General features: G+C 35.0%; 1 protein-coding gene and 1 non-coding gene across 2 annotated transcripts; one reads left to right on the top strand and one right to left on the bottom strand.

Moving 5' to 3' along the window:
* The first annotated feature begins 1,609 nt into the window (after window positions 1–1,609).
* On the top strand, window positions 1,610–12,770 carry LOC103852473 (zinc finger protein GIS3). Its single transcript, XM_009129376.3, has 2 exons — window positions 1,610–12,635; window positions 12,668–12,770. Exon 1 carries the CDS (start codon window positions 11,815–11,817, stop codon window positions 12,511–12,513), a length of 699 nt encoding a protein of 232 aa, XP_009127624.2. The 5' UTR covers window positions 1,610–11,814; the 3' UTR covers window positions 12,514–12,635; window positions 12,668–12,770.
* A 4,108-nt stretch (window positions 12,771–16,878) lies between these two features.
* Window positions 16,879–16,985, bottom strand: LOC117132230. The gene has a single exon (XR_004455790.1). It is a non-coding gene; the product is annotated as a small nucleolar RNA R71 (small nucleolar RNA).
* Window positions 16,986–20,394: the final 3,409 nt, after the last annotated feature.

The following is a 20,394-nucleotide window of genomic DNA, read 5'->3' as shown; positions in this document are numbered from 1 at the left end:
TTTTAGATGTTTTTTTCCAAGTCGTCATTTTAATAAGGGAAATTAGGTGATATAACCAAACAAAAACCCATAATTTATTATATAACCAAAATCACACCCTCTCTCCTCTTCTCTCTTCCTATCTCTCTCTAACCTCTTTCTACAAAACTAATTTTACTTTTTTTTTTGGTTATATCACAAATAAGCCATTTTAATAAAGTTCAAAAAAAAAGTCGTCATTTTAATTCGTATCATAAACATATCTTTGTGTTTTACATTACTAGTCAATTCAAAGCCTAGTAGCTAAACGTGAAACGCTTACATGTTTTTTACCTTTGCATGTTTATGATAAGAATTAAGAATGGGAATAAAATTTATATAGGAAGGTAAAACTGTGGGTTCATACAAAAAGTATTTATTGGAGTATGATTTCTATAAGATTTAGGAAATTATACTAATCTATTTTAGATAAGGATTTATCTTGTTTTCCTAGATAGCTTTGGTTTTAAGTTTTCCTATTGTCAACATACTTAGCTTGGTATTTATACCAAGCCACATTATCAATAATATTCAAGTTTACTTTGATCCTAAACTAAGATTTGTCATGGTATCAGAGCCAGGTTTGCTAGCTTCTCAAGCACGGCAACAACAACCTACATCATCAAAATCAAACACATCTCGACCAGCGAACAAAGATCCTACGCGCCAATGCACTGTCTGTGGCCGAACAGGACACGAAGCTTCTGGTTGTTTCACAGTTATTGGCTACCCCGACTGGTGGGAAGGGAGTCAAAAACCCAGGGTTCCTATCCGACCAAAACAAACTGAATCAGTGAAAAGCGTTACGCCAAAGGCTAATACGGCAACTGTTGCTAAAACAAATACCGCAAAGGTCCAAGTTAATGTCACAATCACTGATGCAGATCGTCAAGGTCTAAGTGGAATCACCGATGAACAATGGAGTATTGTTCAGAAATTAATCAACAAGGGAACAACCAATGAGCATCTAAAGGGTAAGAGTAACGAATGTGTATGGATCCTAGACACAGGAGCCACACATCATATGACTGGTTGTCTTGACGCAATGGAGAATACACGCGATATTACGCACATACCAGTCCTATTGCCTGCAGGTTCTGAGGCGATGGCTTCTAAACAAGGAACCGTCAAGCTTACACCCAAGCTACACATTGAGAATGTGTACTACGTGGCGGGATTCCATATTAATCTTATCTCGTTTGGCCAACTTGTTACAGATAATTTTTTGGTTGGACAAGTTACTGATAAACTGATGATTTTACAGGACCGTACCTCGAGGATGCTGATTGGAGCGGGTGAAAGAGAGGGAGGGGGATTGTACCGATTTCGAGGGATTGAGTCTATGGCGTCACTCCAGACAACTGTTTTAGAAGATTCAGCTTTATGGCATCGTCGTCTTGGGCATCCGTCTTCTCGGGTCACTGGCATAATCTCACCGTCATCTACTACACACGATACTGATCTTATCAAGTCTTGTGATATCTGTTTTCGAGCTAAACATGCTCGGCAAAGTTTTTCGGATAGCTTTCATAATGCAAAAGAGATTTTTGATTTAATTCATTGTGATTTTTGTCAATATTACACGATAACTTTGAAAATAAATGTTTAGCAAACTATTGAATTCAAATATAAATCGATTGGATTCGTAGTTAGATGTTAACTAATTAAAATTTCTGGAACGGAAGAAATCATCAAATTCTGCCAGAAGTAATATTTTGAGAATCGAGGTTTTTTTTTACCGAGCGTTAATTTCAGCTTGCTTACTAGTGTAACGGTCTGAACGGAGCCCGAAAGTTTATTTTAGTTTGTTTTGTTAGTGGGAATTGGCTTTCAACACCACAACATAAAGTGACTAAATTTCTGATGTCTGATTTTTTTTTTGTAAAGGCTTTTACCGTTCAAGCCTCAGCTCGAATTCGTTGTTAACTTTTCGTGAAGATTAATCAAAACATATTTTGCTATTGTAGTGTATGGTTTTTATCTTAAAAGATGCTTAGTCTAATAAGTTGATTTAAATGAAAGTAAGTTGTGCTAAAAGATAAATAAAAGATTTTCTAATAGTTTTCCATGGTCGCTTCCTCGATGTGAGGCATAAAACGTGGCTGCATATCTAACAAAGAAAATATGTGGCTGCTTATATCTTGAGACCACGGATCAATGATCATATTAAATGTTTTTTTTTTTTTTTTTTTTTGGTAAACATGTTAAATCATATTAAATGTTGTTTATATATTCTGTTTTAGTTAACTTTTATAACGATACTTTACGTAAGTACTAAATCACGTGTATCAAAGCTTTATCAGAGAACATTGCAGAACTGCGTAGTAATAAAGTATAACTGGAGTATAACTTGCATCGAACTAAAAAGAAAAAAAAAACTTGCATCGAACTTCCATATGTATAATATGCATACACATATGTTGTTATCTTAAAATATTTTCTTAAAAGATATGTATATGAATATACTAGTGTATAACAGTAAAAATATCAAGATTCTTATAGATTTATTTTTATTCTTACTGTTCCTTTTTTTTTTCCGAAAAATCGTTCCTTTACTTCTTACAATTCTGCATTTACAATTCTGCATTAGTAGTTTAAAACAGTTTCTGAATTTCATATCCGTGGCAGATGCTTCCTAAATAATACTCTTTCCATTACATCTTAATTTTTTTAAATGTAAAATTTTTATTTCAAAATAAGTATCGTTTATATTCTATTGAATTTATATTTTAATTTATTTTTCTGTTGATTCAAATGTGGTTATATGTACATATAATAATTTTTTTATTTACAAATTTACATAATTTTTTAATCTGTGTGCACATATTTAAAACGACAACTAAAATAAGACCGAAAGAGTATTATAATTAATAATTTCCTAGCGATTAGTAAAGCCCGATTTTTTTTTCTTTTTTTTTGTCAACAAGTAAAGCCCGATTAATAATGGCATTTAAGAGTATAGATGTATCTGTGTGACAGTGCGTGCATGTTAATGTAACCACTTGACGTGTCCCACTTTGATTAATTTGTAAGTTCGCAGCCTAAAGCCCCTCTGCTTTAAGAAAAGCTATATCTAGTATTAAAAAAACATTTAATTTGCTCGATTAAGTGTCACTTGGAATGTATGATGGGGCTTCGGGAGGAATCATCACACCCCACCATCTTTGGTTGGCTTCAGAAAGATGCTTAGGAGATATCTATTAAAGGAGATTGGGATTTGAATAATCAAATGTCTAATTTTGGTTTTTGTGGAGTCTTCCTGATGTGTGGGTCAAGATTAAACTAATCGCATTTATCAACCAAAAGCTACATTATAGTTTTATTATTCTCTTTTGTGGGATCGACTTTATTTTAAAGTAATAATTTATTATAAACCCCATTGGTTGAATTTCGCTGCTAATCAAATTATGGTGGGTCATAATGTTGATCTTGGAGATCTTGTAATGATAATATAAACACCATTTACGTCAAAATCGATTAGACTAATTGATAAGAAAACCTAAATGGTGCTAGAAAAAACCATCAAGATATATACAGCTGGTACTTCTATTTGTCAAATAATAACACTTTTGCCGGGACTATAGATTGAATGAAGAGATCAATTGTATTATTCCCAAATTCGTGATTTTATGAATTTCAAGAGATTAAACATCACTATTATCAGATTGTCAACCGTTTGGTTGATGGTTGCCATCAGTTTCTTGTCTATAAACATCACTTCTTTATCATGGAAAATATGTTTGACCCGTTATGCTGTAAGAAAGAACTTCTTCATACTTATATAGGTTTGATTATAGTGTCTTATAGTGTCGGCTCTGTCTTTAAGCAGAAGCTTTAGCAGTTAAAACTGGCCTTTTAGAGGCAGTCAACTTGGGATTACGAACGCTGACTATCTGGTCAGATTCACAGTCTCTCAGCACCACCATCTCGTCCCGATCGAAATCAGTTGAAGCACAAGGAGTGCTATTTGATATTGAGCATCTTTGTAATATTTTTTCTGCTGTTTATTTTCGTCATGTTCCCAGGCTTAACAATGTTGAAGCTGATGCTTTAGCAAAGTTTGCTCTGTCGAACCCTCAGAACATTGTTTGATTGCTTTATCTAATGAAGGTTTGTTCAAAAAAAATAAACGACTAACAGTGATTTGTGAAAAGTATAAAATTGTTGATAGAAATTATAGAATCAGAGGACAATTTTATTTTAACTTAGTTACATGATTTAAATAATAGGATTTTATTTTATTATTCGAACATTATTTTGTGCAATAGTGGAACTGTGGAAGTACGTAATGACAGAACACACATCATAATTTCGAAGTGTAGTTGGTAAAAAAAACCTGTGAAATTATTAAATCATTTTAACATTATGTCATTTGTCTATTAAAACCATAATGTTTACTAATTTGAATATTGTAGCCACAGAAATTTAAATAATCCACATGAATTGCAGCTCCATTTCATTGGTATGTCCATTTACCACCACCTAACAAGATAGAAAGAAAGATCTCATATAAAAATATCGTTATATGTTTTCCAATGGACCAAATTTTCATTCAATCGATTTAAATTTGAGACCTAGAAACATCGACTTGTTCAAGAAGAAATTTAAATCCTATCAGTTTATAAACTTTATACTCAAAGCAAGTTGGCCAATACTTTCTCCTTATTTTCCTTTTAAAAACTTTCATTAAACTGGAGTGTCTTCGCCTAAAGTTGTTTTGTGAAGTAATTTAAAGAAACTTTTTTTGTGCCATAAATCTTTGGTCAAATTTTATTTGGACAATTTCTGGTGAAACCGGTTCTCAACTGTCTTAAGACGCAAGATTAGTGGTCTTCCATCTCAATGAGATGCATGTTTATTTGAAAATTCTGGAAATTTTGTAGTAGCTTTGAACAAAGTTGGGCTAACATGGCTATGGTTCATGTAATCTCTATAATATATATATAAAGACTTTTCTATTTTTCTATTTCAAATCTGTTTATGGAGAAGGTAGCAAGAGATATAGACATTGTGGATTCATAATCACATGTATAATCCTTAATTAGTGGAGATAATCTATAAGTGCCTATATCCACCCACTTTCTCATATTTGGAACTTTTCTCTTAGCCCCTAACTAAATGACTATGTCAAGTGGCCACCGAGCAGATCTGGTCCCCAAGCAAGAAAAAACCTAAACATTTAAACTCTTAAATTACATTTGAAAGTTAATTCTAGGATTGGCAATCTTTGTTTTCTAAAGTATGCTAATCTTTGTTTTTCTAGTAATAGGATATAGGCCAATATATATATATGCTTGTATGTGTTCTCAAACCATACACACATTATATTAGTCCTTCAGTTGCATAAAGAAACGAGGAACATATTACTCGATGCACAAAACATTATTAATAAAAAAAAGTCAAAACAAAGTTCCATTGGATGCGCTAAAGAAAGAAAAAGAAGGGGAAAGTTAATTGCATGTTGGACATCATTTTGCTTTTAGTTATTTCCAATAAGAAATATTTGATGTATAACATGATTATCATGATAAAAAACAGTGACAAAACAATCTACCTGCATAAGTAAATTGTAGGTCCACATGACATGCATATTGTATATCGAGGAGCGTAGGGTTGAGATTCTTAGAAGGATTAGTTAATCATCTATATTTTCAGTTTTAAAATTCTAAAATAAATTAGGTCTAGTTTAACGAAATTGGTGTATGTAAATAATAATCGACCTAGGGGTGAGATTACGCATATTATGTTCGCTACAAGTTGAACACTTAGTAATTTTAAAACAAAATTTCCAAGGTTTTCGATAATCAAAGTTAGCTGGAACGAATTCTCTGATGATCGTGTTCTCCATGAAACAGAGATCTCCGATAGATTTCAAAAGAAAATTGAAGCATCTTCAACACATATTTGAGTTAGTTTTATAATATTATGTCACCATATGAATGCCAAAATCAATTTGATTAGGGATTTGTAAGTGACTTTGGGTGTGAGAAGAGATTTGAAGAAGATAGATACAAGCAACCAGCGAAAACGAGTAATGCAGATTCGCCTGGAGATATATAATTAAAAGGGAGACAAGATGGGACATTTCTGCAGCCCCTAACGAAGACTTTAGTTCATAAGATTTACACAATTATTACTTTTGCACAAAGAAAAGCTTAATCAAATTCGAAACCACCCAATTAGCTTTTGATTGAGTAAGTAAGATTCGCAAATCTGTGAGCCCTCTTTATATATATATACTTAATCTGATTGATGTATACAAGTGTGTGCGTGTGAATCTTAACGTTAATCACGCAAACGTACTCGTGGAACAAGGAGTCGTCATTTGGTACGTAATTTGTGGGGAACATGTTAACATCTGAGACTTTTTTTTTTGCTCATTCCTCTGTTTTTTTCTGTCCTTAACAGACTCAACTTTTAATGAACCTAGTAGTGTTCACATTAGTTACCATTGTCTTCTGATGTTTTTTTTCCAAAGCCAGCTTACTTGTTTTAGATTAAACTGAACATTATTCAAATCTGGATTTCAATATTTTAATATATGGCAAAACATGTTTTTTTTTCTTAATATTATATTTATTTAAAATACGAAAAAACCCGAATCGGGGTTCGGGGATTTCGGAATCGATTACAGATTTGAATCAGCGAACCCGTTTCTATGCCAACCTACTAAGTTTCCTTTACACAAACCTGACCTGCACAGTCCACTTAAAAAAGAAAGACATACGCGGAACCGATATCGTTCTCAACCAGTGGATCTCTCTTGCATGTGAAGATGGAATAAATGCAGGAGATCCACATTGCTAGTACACCCCGAGCCTAAGCGACTGTACTCATCATATGAGCCGACCTTCCAACCGGAGTAGTTGACTACCGGTTACTTCAACAAACCGCAATCTATCTGGACAATGAAGCTCATAAAAGCCGGGAAATCAGGGAAGGATCCGAGACAACCAAAACACTTACAAAGGTAGAATCTCCACACCTTCAACTTCAAGCAAGAGAACAGGTTGGATAAGGGTAGCTTATCGACTCAGCAATCAGTACCTGCAAAAAGAGAAGGAGCCGTCCTACCTACTTAACCAAGCGGTCAATCAGGCACTGGGATGGCCGTACACCACACAAACCTAAAAATTATCATAAATTCTATCAACGAAAATTCAACACAAAATGGGCATTTATCATTGTACTCGAATAAAAAAATTTCCTCAAGCTTGCAAAAATATATTTGCTGTATTTTCAGATTAGACATTAATATAAGAAAACTAACAAGAAATCCTTCATCATTTCAAGAATTTTTTTATGTATATCACTAAATCAAATGTCATGTCGGTTTGTATAACTTTCAAATCTTGAATATGAATCCAGTTTTTGTGAGAAAAATTCATGTCAAACTACATACTGAAACCATGGTTTGTATAACCACGATTATTATAATAATCTTAACAAAATATAACTAAAATACAATATTTGGAATGTTATACTCAACCAACTTATAGACTACCTCCGTTCAAGGAAATTAGAAATACAATTCCTAATTTTAGGTATGAAATTAACCAAATGATATCAATCTTACTAACACAATCGCCATATTCATTTCAATCTTTTAAATGTGATCTATTGAATAACCACATACGAATATTATTATTTGAACAACATCCTAATTGTTTGAGCTAATTGTTAGGCTAAGTTTTGATAATGTAGCTTAAATATTATTAATTTAAATAAAGTAAATTTTATATAGCTTTTTAATTCGTATTTTCAAATTTTAGTTTAAATTTAAAGACTGATAACAAATGTTTAAATATAAAACTTCTATTTTTAGTTAGTTATTTATATAATTGATAAAAATCAAATTAAACAAAAATAATAAAACAACCAACTAATATAATTGATGGGTTGATAAATAATAAATATGTTGCATTTAAACCAAAGTATTCTTGTATTTTAAATGTCATATTAATCAAATATATATATATATATATATCTTATGTTAATTGGAAAATTATGTATTACCAAACATATAAAAAAATATTGCTCAATATAAAACAAAAAATGAACATCATTGCGGGTGAACGGATCAAACTCTAGTTTATTTTAAATGCATGTATAACATGTTAACTAGTGTATTTTCGTGGTTTAATCGCATTTTATCTTTTTCAATTTTACTTATTATTATTTAACTTAAATCTTAACTTTAATATTAATTATATTTTTAAAAATCAATGAAATCAAAACAAAAACTAAATGAACCAAAATAAATTTTATCTAAATGGTATTAATTCTTAAAATATTTTTATCTATCTTGTTTATTGTAAATTCATTCAAAAAGATTTGACCGCTTTTCTAGGTGTGAACTCATGAGATTGTTAGCTATTTAAAAAATAAAGCAATCATTTTCATTTGACTTATCAAATATTGATATTATTATTTAATTAAAATATAATGTTCATTTTAATATCATAGATTTATTTAAATCTAAAATATTAATTATATTTAAGTTAAGCGATGTTTTTAAAACTGGACCAACCTGGTTGGTCAAACTGTTGCTCTTTCTTTTATCTGGTTAGAATTGTGGTTTTAACATATTTGAATTAAACATAAGAAATTGATCAATAATCCAGTTAAATTTGCTGAAGCCGATGACCCAGTTCAATATCGAAACTCGATTTTTGCAGTTTTGAATCAAAACTTAAATTCATAATTTAAAATATATGTTAAAATGTCATATTTTAATTGTTATTATTGTTTTCTCATTAAAATTTGATTTCAAAAATCATATATATCTATATATATTATTATTTACAATACTTTTATATTTAGTTTTAAACAATATTTTAAAAATTGGACTGGACCGGTCGGACAGCAACTCTTTCCTTTATCTGATTAGAAGTTGTATTAAAAACCTTATTTAAATTAACTCGACAAATGGTTAAAAAATCAGTCAAACACACCAAAACCGGTGACCTGTCTTAATACCAACACTCGGGTTTTCAATTTTGAATTAAAAAATAAAAATTATAAACTTATAAAATATTTCAAATAGTAATATTATTTTAAATGTTATCTAGCAAACCTGTAAAATATATTTTCAAATAGCAAACATATTTCGTATTGATTTTTTTTTTTCAAAACCACGCTTATTTTACATGCTGCATGAACGTTAGTTATATTGTGCCGTACCTTATTTTGCACCGTTTATATCATCAAAATCCACGATTATCATTTTTTTTTTTGAACATAATTATCACTTTTTAGAATATTAACATTTTTAAGTTTATAAACACTTAAAATTCAGCATTTAAGCTTCTTATTTATTGTCATTAGGTTGGTAGAGTGTCCATTGAGTTGTACATTACGATATAGAGAATATTCGGGTTAATGATTTATCGAAATGGATAGAAACTTCAATAGAGTGTTTTTATATTGTTTTTGAGCAGTTCTCACTTCACAAACAGTTTAAGCACAAAGTTCAGAATACCTGAGGAGTTCCACGATTATCATTATGACCGTTAGAATCACAGAAAATGAAAGAAAACCAAAAATGTAGATGGAAAAGAACAAGTATAACATTAGTCAAAAAAGGAAAAAAAAAAGAACAAGTAGAAAAAATTAACACACATAAAAGATTAAGGGAAATTGGGGCCTATAGACATGAAAAAAGTATAATTTGCACACTAACCAATTGACCTATTACACCAATATGTCTCGTGTCTTTTATGTAATAATGCCTTTTTACCCTCGTAAGCAACTGGTTCAACCTGTAAAATAATAACAATTTACATTATTAATTATTTCTTGCAAAAATAACTCGTGCCTCTTTGATATCCATTCATCCTCTGCAAGTAATTTAATTTTGGGGAAGATGAATCTGTCTCTTCTCAAATTTGTGGGATTGTTGATGAAATTGTCTTTGTTGATGGTTGTGCTGAATAATAGAGCTTCGTAGACTCGTGTGGTGAGCGACAAGACTTGTGCAGTGGCGATCACCTCCATCTATATAATCGGCTCCATCATCACGATCAATAATCTCACCACCACCACCACCGTATTCGTTTTTGCCGCAGTTGTTCTTCTTCCCCTAACTTCTACAACCGTGTGTTCTTCCATTCCATCTACTGTATCAAGTATAATTTTTTTTCTCTCCAATACGGTTTATCCACTGATTTCGTCAAATACACTTATATTTCGTCATATTTGATCGGAGAAGATAACAGATTTTGTTTATTGTATTATCTTTTATTTTATGTATATAGAATAGAAATATAAAACAATATGTATTATGTTTGTTTTATTCATATTATGTAATGCATTCTGTTACTATACTATTATATTATGTTCCATTCCATTTGGTTTATGGTTTATATTTGGGTTTAGGTTTACTGATTAAAGTTTATGGCTTATATTTGGATAAGGATTTACTGATTAGAGCTTAGGGTTTAGTATTTAGAAGGTGAGGGATATGATTAGGGTTTAGGGTTTTAATTTTTCCATGCAATCACATACAATTCATAAGCATACTATGTTATTTATTTTGTTCATTCTATTTGGGTTTAGGGTTTACTGATTAGAGTTTAGGGTTTATATTTGGATAATGATTTAGTGATTAGATCTTAGGGTTTAGTATTTAGAAGGTGAGGGCGTATGGTTGGGGTTTAGTGTTTTAACTTTTTCCATACAATCATAGACAATTCATAATTTTATCAATATGTACCATGTTATTTATTTTGTTCCATTTTATTTAGGTTTTAGGTTTATATTTGGGTTTATTGTTTACATTTGGGTTTAGGGTTTACTGATTAAAGTTTAGGGTTTAATATTTATGGGTGGGGTGAGACTGAGATAAGGTTTAGTATCTAGGAATTGGAGTAGGGATATGTTTAGTATTTAGGGGTTGTAGCTGGGGTTGTAATCCTATACTACTTCGGTGATAAGGGTTTAAGATTTAGTATTTTTGAGTTAGGGGTGATGTGGAATTTTGGTTTATTTCTTAGGGGCTGGGATGAGGTTGGTATCCTAAACAACTTTTATAATATGGAATAGAATATGTCGGCTATTTCGTATAAAATGACTTTATTCATTTTTATACTATACAGATGGACTGGAATACTGATTTTTCAGTTTAGTGTATGTTGGTTTCAGGTTCAGGCTGGGTAAGCAGTACATACTTCGATATCAGCATAGAAGTTCAAATTATTTACTGTTAAAAATGTAAACTATAAAAACATTTCCCCTTTTTTCTTGTGAATTTTTTTTTGTGTTTTGATATGTGGTTCTCATCACGACACACAAAACTTACGTATCATCACTTTTAACTGGTTACTTGTTAACGTAAGGGGCAAAATCGGTTAGTTTGTGTATGAAATGTCTGACACTAAATAACGTCAAAATCAAAGCTACTTGCTTAATTTAGTCTTCGTTTGCAAATTAGCCCAGAGATTAATAAGCCGAAACTCGAGAATTCCTAACACTGAAAAAAAAACGAGACAAATAAAATACAAGTGGGCCCGGTCCCATTATCCATGTCGTCTCGGTCCGTGTGTTCCTCAAACTCCCACTTTCACTTTTCTCTTAACTTCTAGGGATGATCACAAAGTAAAAAAAAAAGAAATCATATATTTCACACACATACACACTTGCAGTCTTGCACAGTGTCTCCCATGTTACTGTACAAAGTCCACATCTCAGTTACTTCCACGTTTCTTATATATATGCCTTCGACACATCCAGCTCCTCTTATTAAAAACCCATCTCTCGCTCTCTCTTTCTCTAAAACATAACAATTCTACATATATAATGGAGGAGATTGATTTTCGTTCAAAGACATCAACTTCTCGTCTAAAGCTATTTGGATTTAGTGTTGATGGAGAAGAAGATTTGTTCGATCAGTCGGTGAGAACTAACCAATCATCCGTATCGACGGAGCCTAGCGAGTTTCCGGTGGGATCCTCGGGAGGAAGTGGTAGTGGTGTACGAAGCCGAGGAGGAGGAGGAGGAGAGCGTAAGTATGAGTGTCAATACTGTTGTAGGGAGTTTGGTAACTCTCAAGCTTTGGGCGGTCACCAAAACGCTCACAAGAAAGAGCGTCAGCAACTCAAACGCGCTCAGCTTCAAGCTACACGAAACGCTGCCGCTAATTATTCGAACGCTGGATCTGCGTCTCCGTATTTACGGAATCCTATAGTCTCCGCCTTCGCTCCTCAGCCTCATCACCTATCTTCCGCCATGTCTCCGCCGGGGGGAGGAGGTCCTTGGATGTATCTTCCACGTGTATCACCGTCTCACCTTCACGTGCCACATGGGTGCGTGATTCAGGATGGTGCGGGTGGGTTCTCGTATGATTCTGGATTCAGGTTTAATGGGTCTCAGATGAGACACGTTCAGACTCATGGGCCAAGACCATCGGTGAAAGGATTTTCAAGAGAAGTGGGGCCAACTTTTGATGATGGATTAGGGTTGGATTTGCATCTGAGTCTTGCACCAGCTGGTCATTAATGTTTAATCATATGCCTCCTGCAAGTATAACAGGAGGGTAGCTCGTGTATAATTCTCTACATTTTAATTGATTTTATTTATTTATAGTGATTTTAAATTCCAGTATTGTTTGTGTAGCAAAAGTATTTAGCCTTATTTGACCAAAAAAAAAAAGGTATTTAGCCTTCAATCATGTTTCACTCCCAAAAAAAAGTACTCAGAATGCTTTAACCAATTCATGTACAAAGTCCAAGAAGATATAACGTATTGTTGTGATTCCTGAAGCTCTAAGTTTGAGTCGGTCGGCCTAGACCTATTAAATTAACAAAATAACTGAGTTACAAAGCAGACGTGACAAGTAAATAATAGAAATAAAGCTGCATGTATAACTGAGTTACAAAGACTTGAAATCATTTGTAAACAAACATTATTGTAAAAAAGCAATGTACGATATACGACCGCTGGATAACATAAAAGCATATCCCGAATTTTTTTTTTCCTGATGATCCAGGGGTATTTTGGAGTCGAATCCCAACCAATTAATTTTTTAGAAACTTATCATAGACGTCATACAGACCAAATTGCTTTATTGAAAATTCAAATTCATTAGATATCTATGTCGCCTGAACATACAAATAGATAAATGTGAGATGATAAGTTTCAAATTTAGTGTATTTAGCACCTTTGCAAATTTGTTGTACCATCCGACTACGTTCGTATAGTTAAAATTATTTTTTTTAACATAATTATTGTTTCAAACATAATTATTTCTCGAGTGAAATATGAAATTATTGTTTTTAACATAATTATAAAATTGTGGGATATTGAAAATGAGAAAAAGACCAAAATAACACTAAATCAAGTTTTTGTTTTCAAACTATCATTTAAGGCCAAAAGTCACAAAAATAGCACTTAAGGGGTGGGGTTTAGGGTTTAGAATTTATGGTTTAGGGTTTAGAGTTTAGGTTTTAAGGTTTAGAGTTGAGAAGTGAGGTTTTGGGGATAAGATTTCAAATTTTGAAAAATAAAAAAATTTAAATTTTTCAAAAGATAAAATGTTATTTTGGTCATTTTAGTTTTTGAGTGCTATTTCTGTGATATAAACTTAGAAATGTGCTATTTTGGAGATTTGCCCATTGAAAATTTTGCAAGTTTGCGGCAAAATTGAGCTTAAATTACTAAATTAGTCAAAAGGGCCTCACTCGACATTTTCGTTATGCGTTTGAAATTGATACGGCTCCAAAGTTCTGAGGTCTATATATGCATGATTTGTTTTATATTCAGCATTGATCCTACATAAGCATATCATTATCAATCAAATTATAATTGGCTATTTACTTGGAGTTGTCGCGTTTAATTTCTTGGTTCTCATTTAGAAAATGTTATATATATTTAAAAACTTTGCGACGCCTATTTAACCGAATAAGAACTTATAAATTCTAGAATATGCCGGTCCATGTTATTGTTGTCTATTACCGTACTAATCTAATACAGTTCAGTTATAAATGTTTTCACATATGTGGATTGTAGGACCAATGAATCCTTAGTTCAATTATAGGAACTAGATATGCTTTAACTCTAACTTATCAAAGTCAATTCTCTTTGTTCTTAAGTTTGATTACCAATTCTCTTTATTCTTAAGTTCAATTATTTGTGACCATTCGCTAGCAACGGCTATAAAGAAATGAAAAGTTTATAAAATACAGAGAGTTTTGGCGAATATTAGTATATAGGATAAGATCCGCGCCTTGCGCGGGATTAAGTTATTATTTTTATTATATTTTGGAGAATGAAACAATAGTTTGGCTTCATTTGGATTACGGGTGTTCAATCCGGATATCGGGTTGGTTTCGTTTCGGTTCAGTTTTTTTCGGTATTTGGTTAGTAAAATATAACTACTATTCTAAATCCATATTTACTTTGACTTTAGTCTTTCACATACTTTTGAAAGATTTCAACTGGATGACTAAATTGATCAGCCAATCTTGTTGTCTTAAATCATTAGTGTTTATATATATATATATATTATTTAGTTTGAATATTTATTAAATAAAAATTCATATGCGTTATATTTTATGATCATTTGTAACTTATTATGACAAAAAAATAATCTATTGATCACAAAATTTTCAGAGTGGGAATATTCAAATTTCTAATAATATATAGACGTTTTTAAAAATTCAAATATAACATATAAAAAAAAATATAAATGTTTTTATTATATATTTAATGTGATTTTTTAATATCTTTCAATAATATAAAATTAAAAAAAAGAACTAAGATACCAAAATTGTTATCAAATATTTATTATTCATAATAATTAATTTTCATATATACGTTAATCATATTAGGTAATTCTGTAGCTTCTAATTAAAGAAAGTGCAAAAAGAACTTTGGTAGATTATTTATCAATTCGATAGTTAGTTTAATACAAAATATAATTGATATATGGTGTTTTATACATCTTGTATATATGCTTTTAAATTGGTTTTCAAGTCTTTATCGAGTCTTCCTAGTCCTTTTGGAGTCATTACAGGTCTGGAGTTGCATTGGATGGGAGTTGGACCAGCTGGAACAAAAGAGGCAGACAACAGTGCAATTCAGTGATTTTCACGCAGAACAGTCTTGATGACTGTTCCGGAAAGTGGAGCAACCCGAGTGACTGTTCCGAGTGACTGTTCCAGCGGCAGAGATTTTTAAGGAAACTACAACCTATTTCGGGATTTGCCCTAATTTCTCTATTTTTCTCTCCCAGCCGCCTGTGGCTTTGATATATCTTCTTTTTCTATTTTTCCTGATCATGCTACGCTATTCTAGACAGAAGAAAACCATTGGAGACTTTTGTGCTTTTGGATTGTAAAGGGAGAAGGCTCCATCTCTCTCACCATAGAGAAGATTATCCTGAACCCTCTTTCTATCTCTTTTATTTACATGAAGTCTTATTCAGAATTGATCTCTGTGTTTTCTCTGTTCATGGCTGAGTAGTCAACTTGCTTAGTCTAGGGTGTTCGGGTGTTAGATCCGTGAGTTAAACATAGATAAGTGAAACCATTGATTGTCTTCATTCATAACTGTTCTTAATGCTTGCATTAATCTGGCCGCTTAATGTTAGATCCTAGGTTTAACCTGTTCATTAACCGTGTAATAGGTTGCTAGATCTGTTATGAATGAGCCTAGCATCCCTAATCAGCGAAAGTAGATATTAGGGTGTTTGGTGAACCTATCGGACTTGATCTCTATTGCTTGCTGTCGCATCTTGATCCAAACGAGAGTTTAGGTATCAAGATCGATCAGCATAGGGAGCAGTACCACGACAGTGGGCTGTTCTACTTGAGTGATCCGAGTTCTAGACTTGCTCTTAATTAAACTTGAATAATTGTTTGGCTCACACTTGTTTAACACCCGACCAAACCACCCTAGGCTAGCATTTTAATCATCTGAAATCTTTAATTAATCTTTTTACTTGCTTGTTACGAAATCAACTTTAAAACCCCCATATTGTTTTAGCTTGATATTGATCCCATAAAGATAAAGTGTAATAGTTGGTCTCTGTGGATTCGATCCTAAAGTGCTACATCGACATACCATTCGATTGTGGTAGTGTGCACATTAGGTTATTTGGTGTGCGTATACACGTAATATCAAATTGGCGCCGTTGCCGGGGACCATCTTTTTACCTTTATTTTTCGGTTATTTATTTAGTCTAAGACCTCTAACTTGCCTTATCCTTTTTGTTGCAGCTAATGTTCCAGGTGCATGACCAGTAGACATACTCGGAGAAACGCACAAGGAGAGTTAGTTACATTTACCAACCAGGAGCTAGCAAGGTTAGAAAGAACAAATCGTCAACAGCCAAGGCAAACTGACACCACTATGGGTGATCACGCCAATCAGGATGATCTCGCTGCGGCTATGGCACTCATGCAGCAGCAGATGCAACAAATGCAGCAGACCATCCAAGCTCAGCAGGATGCTGCTGAACAGGCTGCTCTCGCGCAGCAGGAACAACAGGCGCAGACTGTTCCAATCGGGCAGAGAAACCTTCCGCGTAACATCCCTACTACGCGCTCTGCCATTGTTCCTCCACTCTGCACCAGGCAGGACTTCGAGATCAAGCCTGCTTTGATCGGTCTAGTACAGAGAAAGGTGTTCTCTGGTCTCTCTACAGAAATTCCAATGGAGCATATTGAGAGCTTCGAAAAAGTCTGCAGTTTCACTCGCGTGAATGGTGTTCCACCAGACTACATCACGTGCATGTTATTCCCATTCTCTCTTGATGGAAAAGCTGCACGGTGGTTGAACTCTCTCCCTACCGGCTCTCTCACTTCATGGGAACAGATCCGATCAGCGTTCCTCAGCCATTTCTACTCTAAGGCGAGAACAGCTGCATTGAGGAACAAGATCACCTCCTTCAAACAGCTCACTGATGAGCCTTTCTGCGACGCATGGGAGCGCTTCAATGACTATCGCAGAGAATGTCCTCACCATGGATTTGATGATGATTATCTCCTGGACATTTTCTATGATGGAGTGGACTGGAAATACCAAGGTGCTCTAAACTCTGCGAGCAATGGAGATTTCATGACTCAAACCACTGCTGGAGCGTTTAAGCTGATTGAGAACATGGCTGCTAGCTCAGCTAATAAGAAAGAGGAGAGTGATTGCTCCATGAAAGGGAACAGTTCTGACGCCCAGAAAATAGATGAGCTGACTGCCAAGGTTGATCAGCTACTAAAAAACAACCAAGGACACGTTTTCAGCATGGAACAACCTACGGCCGGGCATATTCAGAACCAGAACCAGCGACAACCCCAGAGCAATCCGCATGCTGTTCCAGCTACCGGGAACAGTCAACCAGATGAGCTGAAGGGTCTGGGTATGATGATGCAACAGCTGCTGCAGGGTCAGCAGGTTCAGGCCAAGGCGTTGAATCAGGTAACCAAGGAAATAGACACCAGGATGGGCAACATGTTCACTGAGCTGAATAACAAGTATGACAATCTTGCGATCCATATAAGAAAGATCGATGTTCAGCTTGCTCAAACAGTTGAGAGTGTCAAGAGGCAACAAGAGACGCTTCCTGGAAGAACTGATAAAAATCCTAGGACTGAGCACTGTAATGCAATAGAGCAGCCGTTTGCTGAGACTGCTTCAGGCGCAGAAGATAGAGCAGAGCAGTCTGCTAGCCCTGGAGTGACTGCTCCTAGCGAACCTGCTGAGACTCCCCCATCTCGAGTCTATGTTCCCAAGGTTCCCTATCCAATTCCACCTAGACATCTGATGGATCCCATTAGTGAAGAGCAGCTGATAGGTTTTAACAAGATGGTGAGAAGGCTTCCTAAAGAACTTGCATTCGAAGATGCTCTGCAGATTCGTCCATTGCTCCAGTTCTTTAAACACTGTAGAGAGACTCAAGAGGAGATCAAGGTCCTCTATATCAAAGCACTGTCTACACCAGCATTGAAGGTATTGCCTAAGGTTGATGATCCTGGAAAGTTTGTTTTCCCATGCTCCATCGCAGGAACAACCTTCAAGGATGCTCTGTGTGACTCTGGTTCTTGTGTGAATCTCGTCTCAAAGGCTATTGTAGACGATTTGGGTATTGCTGATGTTGAGCGTTCTCAGCTGACCCTGACCTTTGCAAACTCTTCCAGAGCAGTCCCATATGGAACCATCCGCAGCCTTCATGTTCAAGTAGGGGAATGCATTGTTCCTGCTGAGTTTCAAGTTGTTGAGATGAACAAGGATCATGAGATGCCTTTGATATTTGGAAGGACATTCATGGCTACTGTTGGAGCAACCATCGATATGCCCAACAAGAGAGTCTGCTTCTCCAACATCAACAAGAAAGTTTTCTACAAGGCTGTACCCACCAGATCTTCCTCATCACACGCCTCTCGCATCTCAGTGTTTGATGTAGAAAAGCTGAAGTTGTTCCAGAAAGGAGCATGGTGATAAGGGTGAGAGCAGGCTGTTCTCTGATGAAGATCCTAGCACTGATCCTACTAAATTCAGAGGGAATTCAAGGGTGAAACAGAAAGTCCAGAAGAAAAGGATCAAGGGAGATCCTACAATGACTTTGATACCTCTCAAGTGTGATGAGAACTCCATTGAGTATGAGGTAAAGTGCAAAGGGTACCTCTAAACCGTTCTCTAAAGTCAGAGCTATTCTCACACATGAGCTGAAGGAGAAAGGGGAAGCTGCTGTGAAAGGGTTGTTGAGCAGAGTTTTGAAGCTGAACATGTCTGATTGTGGAGCTTGTTTTGGAACAAGCCCTCCTGCTCAACCCGACTGATCCCAGTCACCAAGTCAAGCTAGAGACTTAAACCAAGCGCTTGGTGGGAGGCAACCCACTGGTGAGTGTCATTAACATTAGGATTTTCTTTTTACTTATTTTTGTTTTTAGTTTGTTGAGTCTCAGGTCAGAAATCAGAAAATCCGAGACCCTTGACTGGAGCAAGCAGCTGGCTGCTCTCATTCCAGAGCATCCTTTACCGGAGCAACCGCGTCTTGCTCTGTCAGGCTGCTCCGCGCCAGGTAAGTATCTCGAACAAAAAAAAATGTTTATTCTTGATTTCACCTTCTCTCTGATTTATTTTCACACCAGGGACGTTGTGAAGTAAGTCTGGGGAGGGTTTTCGTCGTTTACTAACTCGTTTCTTTCTTTTGTTTTTCTTTTGGGTCAATTTGAGTCAGTTTTTATTGAGTCAGTCAAAATTTTGTGGGAATTAGGACCTTATTCCGTGTTGATCACTAACCACCTCGTGCTTTAGTTATCTTATTCAGTGACCTTAGCAGTGGCGAAAGACACACATGTGGACCTGGAACACCCTGACATATCTCACTTGATTCTCCAGAAGTTCTCAGCCGATCAGGTTACACTGGGTAGACTTAACTCCACCTTACTTGAACCTAATCTTGACTGAAATTCTTCTTGTTATGGGCATTAGATCAGGGAAACGAGAACACACTCAGGACTTCTTATCCTTTTTATCCATCTTGCTGATCCTGAGTGGCTAGCTCATCTTTAGCTAGTTCCCACCCTGCACCTTAGCCTTTATTCCACCTTCATGCATTTGTTTTTCAGTGTCATATGTGCAGATATGTGCAAAAAGGTCGGAGAGGAAAGGATCAACGCAGCCTGCTACTCGTTACTGCTGCAGAAATTCAGTCAGAAAGGAGAACAAGCAGATTAAGGGAGCAACTGCTCCATAACCAATGAACTGCGCAAGAGCAGGGGTGGAGAACCAGAATGGTTGCAAAATCAGAACCACCAGTGGCACTCAGAACGATCATGTATTACCTCCTTCTTCGTCACATCACCATATCAGTCTTCAAAAAAAAAAAAAAAAAAAAAAAAAAAAACGAGATTAATGTGATGGAGAAGGGGAAGAAAGAAAAGAAACATGGAGCCACTGGAAAGGTCGAGCAAGAAGTTGGTACCAAGTATTGAAGAGTGTGTAGAGGAAAGTAGAAAGCAGAACAATCAGTTGCCTGTTCCGTCATCAGAACAGTCGCACCAGATAGAGCAAAAACGAGTAGAGGCTGTGGACATCAATGGATCTATCCTCTCTTGCCATTTTGTGTGATATCCTGCATCCTCTTCAATGAAATGGTAGCCCCTAAACACTCTTAACTCCACCATTAAATAGCCTGTTCCACACCTAGACCGTCTACCCTGAATGATGCCTGTGATGAGAAGCTCACGCTACTCTTAAATGAATGTAGGGAGTTCTGTCTCGATAGTGTTGCTTTTTCAGGTTTGAGATGAAGAGTATGGAGCCGATTTTTGAACAGCAGTCAGTGGGGTTCCGGTAAGGGTGTGTTGTCCTAGTTTTACTGCTTGTATGGTTCAGAGATTCGTGGTTAAAGTATGGTTGCTGAGAATAGGAGAGTTCCCA

Source organism: Brassica rapa, chromosome A02, assembly GCF_000309985.2.
Source record: "Brassica rapa cultivar Chiifu-401-42 chromosome A02, CAAS_Brap_v3.01, whole genome shotgun sequence".
NCBI classification, from domain to species: Eukaryota; Viridiplantae; Streptophyta; class Magnoliopsida; order Brassicales; family Brassicaceae; genus Brassica; species Brassica rapa.
Note: the sequence above shows the minus strand (reverse complement) of the source record. Positions and strands in the feature narration are given on the sequence as shown.

What these genes read in the sequence shown, in the direction of transcription:
- LOC103852473 (XM_009129376.3), top strand. Translation starts at nt 11,815, where the DNA reads ATGGAGGAGATTGATTTTCGTTCAAAGACATCAACTTCTCGTCTAAAG.